Source organism: Populus nigra, chromosome 11, assembly GCF_951802175.1.
Source record: "Populus nigra chromosome 11, ddPopNigr1.1, whole genome shotgun sequence".
NCBI lineage: Eukaryota > Viridiplantae > Streptophyta > Magnoliopsida > Malpighiales > Salicaceae > Populus > Populus nigra.
The window spans coordinates 3171477-3183612 of NC_084862.1; the positions used below are offsets into that span (position 1 = coordinate 3171477).

At 32.0% G+C, this 12136-nt stretch overlaps 2 protein-coding genes across 2 annotated transcripts; both read left to right on the forward strand.

Annotated features, from left to right (window-relative positions):
* The first annotated feature begins 5621 nt into the window (after window positions 1–5621).
* Window positions 5622–7299, forward strand: LOC133668806 (GRAS family protein RAM1-like). The gene has a single exon (XM_062088815.1). The coding sequence runs from the start codon at window positions 5822–5824 to the stop codon at window positions 7211–7213; it is 1392 nt and encodes a 463-aa protein (XP_061944799.1). The 5' UTR covers window positions 5622–5821; the 3' UTR covers window positions 7214–7299.
* A 2251-nt stretch (window positions 7300–9550) lies between these two features.
* LOC133667842 (uncharacterized) lies at window positions 9551–11962 on the forward strand. Its single transcript, XM_062087517.1, has 4 exons — window positions 9551–9892; window positions 9986–10091; window positions 11345–11493; window positions 11588–11962. Exons 1-4 carry the CDS (start codon window positions 9752–9754, stop codon window positions 11687–11689), a joined length of 498 nt encoding a protein of 165 aa, XP_061943501.1. The 5' UTR covers window positions 9551–9751; the 3' UTR covers window positions 11690–11962.
* Window positions 11963–12136: the final 174 nt, after the last annotated feature.

Consider the following 12136-nt stretch of genomic DNA (forward strand, 5'->3'; position numbering starts at 1 on the left):
AGAATATATCATTTCCTCCCTTTGTGATAAGCACATGAACGACCAATTTTCTAATTGGAAAGAATATTCAAACCATTGGAAACAAGAAAAGACCAAAGGTAAATCCAAATCACGTTCATTTTCCTTGTATTCTTAGCCTTCATAGCCGTTTATATTGATATATGCAGTTTATCCTCCGTTCATTTTTTTTTCCGTGGAGTAACTCGCACATGATATCTTCATTCAATCTTAATTTGAGTTAGATTATTCTGGTATAATTATACTTATACGGATAAAAATAATATAATTTTTTTTTATCAAATAAAATCATCACACAAAAATTATAATTTAAAATTAAATTTTATAGTTGTTTCAATTTTTTTTTCATGTCTCAACTAAAAAATCTTTAAATTTAAAAGTTGGATATTAAATTTGATGTTAATAATTTCAATTTCATACACTATTCCTATCATTCTAAACTTGTAGTTCAGACTTGTAACTATATCTCTTTGATACAAATTTTATGATATTTTATATGCAAAAAGTATATTAAAAACTTGTAAAGTAATCAAATAACCTAAATATTTTGAATGCAAAAGCTTAACTTAATAGCTCAGGATATGATTCTTCAATTGATTATAAATATGCGCGAGAATTTCTTGTCAGCAAAACATGAGCTGATTTGGTAATAAAAATTGCAAGTTTACTTGATTATAATTGAAACTGCAAGCCTACTATTATAAACCTAATAATTATTACATATAAATTATCACTCTACAAAATATTTACCTAGAAGTTATATGCCTACTTGATTACAAGCTTACTAATAAACATGTTTTGAAGATCTTGAAATCTTAGTTCAATTGCAAAACAACTATTGTTGGGTTTTTTTTATTATCTTACATCATTCTTCAAATAAAGAATTTTAAGGTAACTTGTGGTAACTACTCATTCACCATATTCCATTTAAAGTAACTTTTGGTAACTAATTCATTTTATTCCATCGAGGTAGCTTATGGTAACTACCCACTCATCATATTTCATTCATTCCTTTAAGAATCTTACACCATGTAGTCTCTTTATACCTTTCTTTCATCACCCATATTACTTTCATTTGCTCAAAACTGCTTAAACCCGCTTCTTTAGCATGTTATTACATGTTTGAGGTGACCTATCATTTATGCAAGTTTGGACTTTATCAAGTATGGCCTGCAATTAAAATTAACTTGTTCTTAACCCTGAGAGGTGTAGCTCAACTGGCAGGTCTTGAGTTTGCTCTCTAGAAGTTACTAGTTCAAGTCCCATAAACCTCAGGGCCACTAGAGGATTATATGGTTGTTAACTTCAAAGCCCGTATGATTAGTCGAGGTACACGCAAGCTGGTCCGAACACCCGCATTAATAATAAAAAAAAAGATTAACTTGTTCTTTTTGGTCCAAACTTCATAACTCTTTGGTCAATTAGTGTATAACAATGACTAAATATTTTCTCTTCAAATAATAAGCTTTTTTAAGAAGTTTACAAGTCCTTAAATAAACTTAAAAAACCAATTTAAAGAAGGTAAAAAATTAAAAGTCCTAATAAAAAAGAAAAAAAATCTTAAAGAAATTAGAAAAAAAAAAAGAGACAAAACTGACATAAACAATAGCTTCCAAGTCTAATTTAGAGGTATTCTAGACCTCAACTAGTTACAATATCTATAAAACCAAATATTTGAAATCTTTTAGTAAAATTTAAGCATAATCTAATAATTGAATAGAAAGTCAAGATTATTTTTATCAAAACGGTTATTTTATGCAATTGAACTCTTTTTAAACTAAGCATTGTACAATTAATCTACAAATACTTCTACAAGACTATCCATGTATATGTATGATAGGTTTTTTTTGGTAAAAATACCTGCAACAAATAAGTGATATATTTACATTTTATTAGCTATTTTATCTCAATTTTTTTAATTCGGTGTAAGTGAAGGAGCTAGAGACTTCTCTGAATATGTGTGATGGAAAGACACAATCAACCTATCTACACCTCTTACTAGAAAAAAGAAATATAAAGAGATATCCATCTAGGTGGTGGCCCAGTGGTAAGAGCTTAGGACTAAGGGGTTTGCTCCCTCTTAGGTCTCAGGTTCGAACCCTGTGGTTGCTTATATGATGGCCACTGGAGGCTTACATGGTCGTTAACTTCAGGGTCCGTGGGATTAGTCGAGGTGCGCGTAAACTGACCCGGACACTCACGATAATAAAAAAAAATAAAAATAAAAATATAAAGAGATATAATAAGATCTTTGTACCAAAATGAGTTAGGATTTCACATTAGTGCTTGGAAAATAAGGGATTCTAATACAATAATAAAACCATAATTAATTAATACCGATTTAGATTTTTTGGATTAAGAATGTGTTAATGTATATTGTAATGAGATGATTATTATTATTATTATTATTATTATTATTATTATTTATGAAAATGAAGATGTTTGGTGTTCATCTACTCAACAAAAACTATTTGTTTAAGCCCATAATTTTAATGATATATATATATATATATATATATATATATATATATATATATATATATAATCTTGCTAGGAGCCCAGTTTACTAATTCTTTGACTTCTGACTTTGTCTTCTCCAACATCAAATTTATAATTACCTTCTCAGCTAGTTTCTTAAAAAACCAGTATTTGATCATGTCCTCTTCAAAGCCATAAAGTTTATAATTTCCCCATTTTCAAGAATCCTCTCATGACCTGGAGAATTTTCTAAAACAAATCTGATGCCTTGAATATGAGCTGGGGTAAATATGCTGGGACAAGGAACCGAGTTGACTTGGAATAATGTGAGATAAAATCATGTTCATATTGAGCATATGTATACACATGAATATGTTGATGCTGTCAATGATTTTTCTCCACCAAAAAGGTGATCAACAACTGTGATGTGGTCGTGGGAGAATTATAACAAAAGGGATAAGATAATCAAAAGATAGAATGATTGCCTTCTTGAACTTATTTCTTCTACAGCAACAGCTATATATCTCTGCAAACGAATAGGGTTGCCTTTTCACACTTGTAATGTTCTTTTTATGTGTTTTGAAACTCCAGATGATTGAGAAATAGAAAAAGACCTAGCAATTTGCAAAATATCATTATAAATAGTCTTTTTACAATTAATTTGTGTGGCCTTACTGTTGAGTACTGTACGATGATCATAAAAGTACGTACTATTATCGAAGAAAAATACTTCCTAGTGTTTTTAAATCATCTCAAAATTGATTCTGCAGGACAAAAGGTATCGAAACAAAAGATTAGTTGCTTGATGATGAAAACAACATCATTACCAAATAAAAGAAGTAGTGGTGATGATCATCAAATCTACTGCAACCCAAATTAACTGTTGTCCCAATTATATATATATATATATATATATATATATATATATATATATATATATATATATATATATATATATATATATATATATATATATATATATATATATATATAATATACTCACGCTGTGAAAGGATCGATTCTTAATTAATATCATATCTTCAGCATATTCTAAGAAATTGGTCTTTTGGATAGTGAGTGCCTGTATCTACATTGATAACTAAGTCCGGAAAATGGTCTGCATATTGGATGACTAATGGACTGCTGCTATATATCACATAAGGAAATTATCGCCACACATTTAAGGGATCCTGTCCTTCACTGCAGATTTCCAAGGTTTATCAAGCTAGTCATGTTCTTTGCTTAGCGTCGCCAAGAAGTCGCCATATGTCGGCTTCATGTATATACTGCTAGGGTTAGTGATACCTTGCATTTCAAGCTTCGTCAGGCAAATTTATATTAATCAGGAGGGGTTTAAATATAAATAATTGCCCCATGTCTTGCATATACAAGACAATGAAGGCCACAAATCTACATCTACCCAACTACGCCCCCATCATTCTTTATGTTGTTCAGGTTCAAAAATGTTTTCTTGGACTCATTCAAACGGAATTTTCAATGTAAAGACTAAATATAATTAATATTCCTTAAAGCAACTTGCTCAAATCCTTGGACCGAAATATATTCTTTTTATCCATTTAATTTGAATTTTGTAGAATAGAATAGTAAATGGGAAACAAGGAGCTAGCTGCACCTGGAGTTTTAAGAGTATACGAGTAAAGTACTAACTACTACATATATTAGAGACAAGAAAATAAAGACAAATGATGAAATACATGGTCATACCACCAACATACGTATTTCTCAAAAGTTTGCTCATATATACATCAGCATTGCGTGTATAATTTATATATTAATCCCGTGTGAAACCTCTCATCGGCGTCCTTAATTACCCGATAATTAAGCTACCATGTTATGCTTATAAAATTTAAAGATATGAAAAGTGTTTTCCGCCAAAGTTGAAGTTTCCATTATATCTCTACTTTTGCTGGTCCAGATGCATTGATGTTTGATGGCTTGGGGAGTGATTGTGGGAAGCGTACGTGGTTGGACTTGATATTCACATACCGGTCAAGAGGATTGAGTGTTTGTTCAGAAGTAAATAATAAAAACAAAATGGTGTGGAAAGATTAATGTGGTCTCTCATTGTCTGCGGACCCCTTTAGATGTATTCATCAATGATGAAGGAGAGAGTCTATGACTTTTTCGACAGAGAAGATCCGTCGGCTTCTATCAAAATTAATTTTCCTTGGTTATAATGCTATGAGATTTTATAAGAATTAAAGAATGTATATTTTATAGAAGAATCATTTCAATTCAATAGTTTAAATTAGTAATTGAAATTTTAAAATATAATTTATATTATTTTTTAATACACACCCTCAAATAAAAACTTTTTAAATTTGAAACTTGTATAGATCTACATTACTTTGTATTTAATTTTTATTAAATATATAGGAATGGTGAGATAATTCGAACTCGTGATTGCTTGGTCATCAAGGTTCAAGAACCATCTCAACTCAATAACTTAAATTGTTAAGTAATGTTCCAAGATATAATCTATATTATTCTATTTGAATATCTATGTTTTGCAATTATAATTTTATGAATAATCTCAATTAATATAAAGATTCAAATTCAAGACTGTGAGCTTATCAGGCTTGCAATTATGTTGTATAGAGGTGTGGTAGATTCAACATTAATTTGTGAATTACCATTTTCCTGCCAGAATGTGGAAGAGTGCTTCCAAAAATTATATATATATGATTCAAATACATAATAATGTATATAGAAAGCTTAGAACATTTAAGGTACTGTCCAAGTTCAACTCCCTTTTCAAGCTACAGTGCGTAAGAAATCTAAGACAAGATTTTAAGCAAGAAAATTAACAACACATGCATATGGCATCTAGAAAAGGGAAAGAGAGGACAAGTCGTCGGGGACGGTAGGTTGGGATTCCCCATTTTCCCCGCTGTTTTTTGTCGGCTTCATGATGTCTTTTATAGCAACTTCCGAACTACCAAATTAGACCCCAAAAAAACGATTCCAATTCCTATGGTATTTTCAAGCATCGCATTGGACAAGCAGAAACGTTTCGAAATGTTTTCTTGACCTATGACATCAATTCTTCGAGAATAAAGAGATTACCATCTTCTGTCCCTCCCTTCCTTATTGGTACGAGAAACTAAAAAAATATATCCTATCTCTTATCCCTCTAGTCTTTGGTTCTATTCACTTGTAATGACACATTGGAATATTACCACATGATTTATTACAATGCCCCGTTTCTTGCATAAAAACTCAACCATGACCATCTTCTTTTGCTTGTCCTAAACTTTATTCATCTTGCCTTAATATTCCTTTTCTTTATTTCTCTCTTACATTGATGGAAGGCATGGAAGATCAAGAGGAACTTTTGAATCTTAGCCTAGCAATTGTTACAGACTCCAATTGTGACATGAAAAGGAAGAGAAAGAGATCAAGGGCAGATGTTTTCAATCCTTTGATGAATACCTATGAGGGTTCTAGTGAAGGGAAGATATTTAGGCTACTCCAAATGAGGGAACAAATGCTAAAACTAGACCATAAGAGGAAAGGAGCTGTTGAAGAAAATGGCAAGGGGCTTCATTTGATTCACTTGCTTCTTATAGCTGCCACAGCACTTGACGAGAACAATGTAGGCTCAGCCTTGGAGTATCTAACAGAATTGTATCAAAGTGTCTCCTTATCCGGTGATTCGGTGCAAAGGGTCGTTGCTTATTTTGCTGATGGATTGGCCGCAAGGCTCCTCAGCAAGAAATCTCCCTTCTATGATATGATCATGAAGGAACCAACATGTGAAGAAGAGTTCTTGGCGTTCACAGATCTTTACAGGGTGTCTCCTTATTACCAGTTTGCTCATTTCACTGCAAACCAGGCAATCCTTGAGGCCTATGAGAAGGAAGAAGAGAATAACAACAGTTCATTGCATGTCATTGATTTTGACGTCTCCTATGGCTTTCAATGGCCTTCTTTAATACAGTCTCTCTCCGAAAAGGCAAGCAGTGGCAACCGAATTTCTCTGCGAATAACCGGATTCGGCAGAAGAATAGAAGAATTGCAAGAAACTGAGAGTAGATTAGTTAGCTTTGCGAAAGGGTTTCGCAATCTAGTCTTTGAGTTTCAAGGGTTGTTAAGAGGGTCTAAGCTCTTCAACCTAAGGAAAAAGAAAAATGAAACAGTTGCTGTGAATTTAGTCTTTCATTTGAATACTCTGAACGATTCTTTGAAGATATCCGACACATTGAAATCAGTACATTCGCTTAACCCCTCCATTGTTGTCTTGGTGGAGCAAGAAGGTAGCAGAAGCCCAAGAAGCTTTTTGTCAAGATTCATGGAGTCTTTGCACTATTTTGCAGCAATGTTTGATTCTTTAGATGATTGTCTTCCTCTAGAAAGCTCAGAGAGATTAAGCATTGAAAAGAATCATCTTGGTAAAGATATCAAAAGGATGCTCAACTGCGACAAAGATGATGCAAACTGTCCAAGATATGACAAGATGGAAACATGGAAAGGAAGGATGGAGGGCCATGGATTTGCAGGCATTAAACTTAGCTCCAAGTCCTTGATACAAGCCAAGCTTCTTTTGAAAATTAGAACTCATTATTGTCCTCTTCAATTTGATGGAGATTTTTGTGGTGGGTTTAAAGTTTTTGAAAGAGATGATGGGAAAGCTATTTCTTTAGGGTGGCAAGATAGGTATTTAATTACTGCCTCTGCATGGCATAGTTGTGCATGATAGTTACTTTGTTGTTCCCATTTCCAGCTAACATATTCATGATTTTTGTAACTTGAATCAAATAAGAGTACTTAGTTTTGACATGATCATGTTGTAATTTGTGCTATTTAGATTAAAATTAATTTAAATCTTGCTTGCTAGCCTACTATATAGTACATATTGTTCACTCATTTCTCTAACGAAAAAAAAATTATATTGCCCTATTCTCAAAATCAAGTTCTAATTAATTTGGACATGAAAGTTGATTCAATTTATACTAAAATCACTAAACTCGGTCCGGCTCAAGATTTAGTTTATGAATTAGATGAATTAACCCGAGTTAATTCAGATATTATTGTTTCAATTTTTTTAGTTAAAATGATATATAATTTTTTTTAAAAAAATTTAAATAAAACCAGGTTTTAACAGGGTTGATAATTAAACATTCAAATCAATTTTAAATTGATTTTTTTAAAACCAAACATAGACCAAGAACCAGATCAATTAAGTTGTGTATCCACTTATCAAACTGATTTGAATTTAGTAATTTTAGTTTATACATAATTAATAACACGTATATATTTAGAGATTATCTCATGGGATTGAAAAATCCAAAGTGAAAGTGGATGCCTTCAATATGATTGTCATCAAGCCAACTTTGGAGTGAGCTTCTCTTCCCCGCAAACTTCTGATGGTGCCATTTTGCCAACTCATAATATTCCAGAACTTATCCATTCATATGGTATCCTTTTAATGATCATAAGCTAATTTTGGCCTAAAATTACTAACAAATCTCAAGTGTGATGACCAAGCAAACCTCGTTTCCTAGCATTTTGGTGCATTAACTTGCATAAAACATGCATCTTGCTTAACCAAACCAATGAGTGTCAAGAATTTATTAATAAGATGATTATGAAAATTTCTGTATAATTTCGAAGCTGTTAATTTGGCCTAAAGCTGCCGCAGCCACGGTTTCATAACTTATATATATATATATATATATGCTTGTGGCAATATCCTAATTATTGTGATAATCACTTCCCTCGCTAGACCAATATTAATTAATTCTAAGTTATAATAGTTCAAATCTCAAGTCAAGTTATAATTAAGAGGTAATTTTTTAATTATATATAAATCTTAGTTTTTAACATGAGTAAGAATAAATATTAAAAAATTATGATACGAAAAGGCTCTAAAAATGTATATGGATCGTTAGAGCAGCGAGACATATAAATGAATTCTACTTTAACGACGATTCATGAATATTCTTATTATATTTATATCATAATTTTTTAATATTACTACAATCCTACAACCTCACGTACGGCACATAAAATTTTCATTTTCTTCTCCACATATGATTTAACATCCAAGTTTTAGTATATACATAAGCAGAAAATGAAAGATTAAACTTGCCACATATACATTAATTTTTTTTTAAAAAAAACCAAGCAACTTGAGAAGGTAATGTGACCCTCCAAGATCCGTGTGGATTATAACAATAATCTACAGTTTTTTTTTTAAATTGATTTTTTGATTTTTTACATTGTTATTATCCGATTTCTTATTTTTTTTTCTCAATTTGATTTCTTTATGATGTGTTAGTTTGTGATTGGACTTGATAATTTATTTTAATTATCTAGATACGGGGCTGACAATGTTTATAAAAATATCATCACTCAGTTAATGCTTTGTTTAACGGGATAAAATTTAATTTTATTAATTTAAAATAATTAAAGTTTTGAGGATCAAATTTTAAATTTAAATAAATATTTAATTTTTTTGTTTTGGTAGCATCAAGGACCGGATTGCATGGGTAAGGAGGAAGTTCCTCTCCTTTTTATTGAGTTCATTTGAAATTGAACTTGTATATTTATTTTTATTGCCTAGGGGATTTAACAATATTGAAAAAAAATTAAAACGCTTAACAATGCTTGGTTTCGTAAAATAAATTTAAATTATATTGATCTAAACTAATTAAGGATTAAGAGACCACATTACACACAAAACTTTTTAATTTAAAAAATACTTTAGAAAATTTTTACTAATTCTATTTGAGAACTTATTCTTACAAAGTAATTTTATTGAGATGAAAAAATCTGGTATCATAGTCATCAATCCTGAATTATTAAATTGTCGGGTGTTAAGGTTATTTATTTTTTAATAAAATAATACTATTTTTTCTAAAATAATTCTTTGATGTGCTATTTTTGAGTTTAGATTATGTTGGTCAGTTGCAGCAAGTAACAAGTTAACTCATGAAATTATTCAAGTTTACCTAGGGTAATATTTTTTTTAATTAAAATTAAAATCTAATTTAGAGTCTTAGACCAGACATTAGATTGTGGATTCTTCAGTCCGGGTTTACCAAGTCGTACAGTGCCTGGAAACTACAAGTCGTTCGTCAAAGATTTCACTGGTAAACCAGCATCAGCTTGGCGACGTGACGTGGCGAAATCTAAGTTGTAATTGGTCACAGAAATAGACTTCTACCGTAGGTCTCTCTAGATCACCACTGCTAGAACTAGAATCCTGTGTTAGCAGAGTGCGGAAAAAAAAATGGAAGAGCTGAAATCTGCAATGGAAGCTCACTTGGACCAAATGGCGGATCTTGTCCAGAAACTCTCCTCGGAGCTCCGATCCGGATTCCGACCCGCCATCGATAATTTTATCGGTTTCTTCCATGCCATTGACTGGACGGTACTCTTTTTTTAAGACTTTTCCTTTTTCTTTTTTTGGGGTTTTATGATTAAATTAAATAAAAAAGAAGTTTTTATTTTTTGTTTCGGACAGGAACCTTGGCTGATGGGGCTAATAGGATTCCATCTCGTGTTGCTGGTACTAACAGTTGTTTCAAGGAAACATATTAACTTCCAGATGTGTCTGTTCCTTGTAGCTTGTAAGTTTTTTTTTAACTTAATTTTGTAGTAATGCTGTAAATGTGAGTGAAGTAGATTTTATTTTATTTTTTATTTAGGGACTGTAAATTTGGGTTGAATGCGGTAATGGGTTGTCAGATTTTTTTTTTAAAAAAAGAGGACTTCTTTTGAAATTTAAGTAAATATTGAAGCTTTTTTTTGTTGTTCTGCGCATTTTTGGAAATTGCGGGTTAATTTTTTTGTTTGGTCTTAGATGGACATTTTGGGATTTAATGTATTGGGCAATTGCAATTGCAATTGTTACTTTAGGGTTTTCTTGCTTTGTTCTTATATGATATGACATGAGTTGGTTCTTGCTTGTAATGTGGCTAAAATACTGTGCTTGTGTATAAACAATTGGTTTCTGTAGTAATGTGGCTAAAATATTGTGCTTGCATATAAACAGCGACTGTGTGAGAGATAAAAGATTGATGGCCTTGTATGAATATTTGGTTGAATTTAGTGAAGCTAATTTGTTTTCTGAAGTTGTGGATGGGTGTTAAGCATAGTGTATTAGTTGTGCAACATGGGAATGGCAGTTTAATAGTACTATGCTAGTCGGTTAACTATTGCGTTACAGTGTGTTGCCATCCAATAATGATAATGTAATTGTGTAAAGATTCTCAGTATAGAACTAGCATTTTAAATTGTAAATGGAGTAATCTATCATTAACTACCTTTTCTGCAATATGATTGCTGTGTGAATTCTGCAATATGATTACTGTGTGAATCTTATTAAATTGGTGTCTGTGTGTGTGTCTCTAAATGTTAGAAACTTTGTGATTGTCTGTGTTGCTTTTATGGAAGTTCGACTGCTAAAATTATTGTTACAGGCTTCAAGAGCTGTCAACTCAATACCAGTTTTGTAGTTAGAAAGTTACCTAGATTCTAGAATCCTGTATTTATTTTGTGAATTAATTAATATTGAGCCACAAATGTCACCTAAACTCTTAAACTCTTAAAGCTAGTTTTTGGGTCATAACTCAGTGTTTCCTAAAATCAACTTTCTAACACTTGACCAACTAGTGCTTATGGTTCACAATGCCAAAAAAGAACTAATTCACTTTACTCTCCAATATAAAATTTTTATCAGCTTGTATTTCTGTGGGTGATTTCTGTCCTGGAATCTGAGTTCATGCTAGCATGCATTGATGTATTCTTCTACTGTACTTTCCATTCTCACTGCTGAAGTCCTTGGATATCTGATTTCATTTAATCATTTCATGTCATGTAGTGGCTGGTGTATACTTAGCAGAGAGGCTTAATAGAGTCATGGGTGACTACTGGAGGAGCTTTGCGAGCCAGAATTACTTTGATCCACATGGACTTTTTCTTTCAGTACTCTGGTCTGGGCCTCTTCTTATCATTGCAACCATTATTCTGGTGGGTGTTTGCCGTTACCCTTTTCATCTGCTTGCATTTTCTATTTTCTATTTTTTTTCTGCTATTCATTCTGACCCTGTTATCTTTTTTGCAGATAAACTCCCTCTTTTCCTTGTGTTACATGATTGTTCGGTGGAAAAGGGCTGAGCTAAGACATCGCGCTAGGCTGGCTCGTGAAAGTAACAAGCAGGATTGATCTTCTCTTGCCTGCTGATCTGTGAGAAAGATGGTAGAGCCTCTTCTTCCCTTAAGGCAGTTTTTGCAGTTACAAGTTATATTGGGGGTATGTATTTTTCCGCTATCCTACAAAGTCATTTTTTTCTCCTCTTCTTCAGCTTCGAATGGTGTAAAATATAACCTGGGTTCTATAACCCTGCCATGGACACCAGTGCATTTTACGGTCAGTGGATTCAATTAGTTAACAAACTTAAACTCTACCTCTTTTGAATGCTTTGCAGCCATTCACAAATCATTTTGAGTCCTAATTTTCTTTTCTTAGATTTTGAGGTATTCGGCCTTTTCCATCAGTGAGAACTGTGAGCTCATAAAATTGAATGTCAGTGTCCAAAACATTCCTCATGAATATACCAAAACGTTCATGTCAATTGTTTTTAACGTAAAAAATCATAGGATGCTAGGGTGA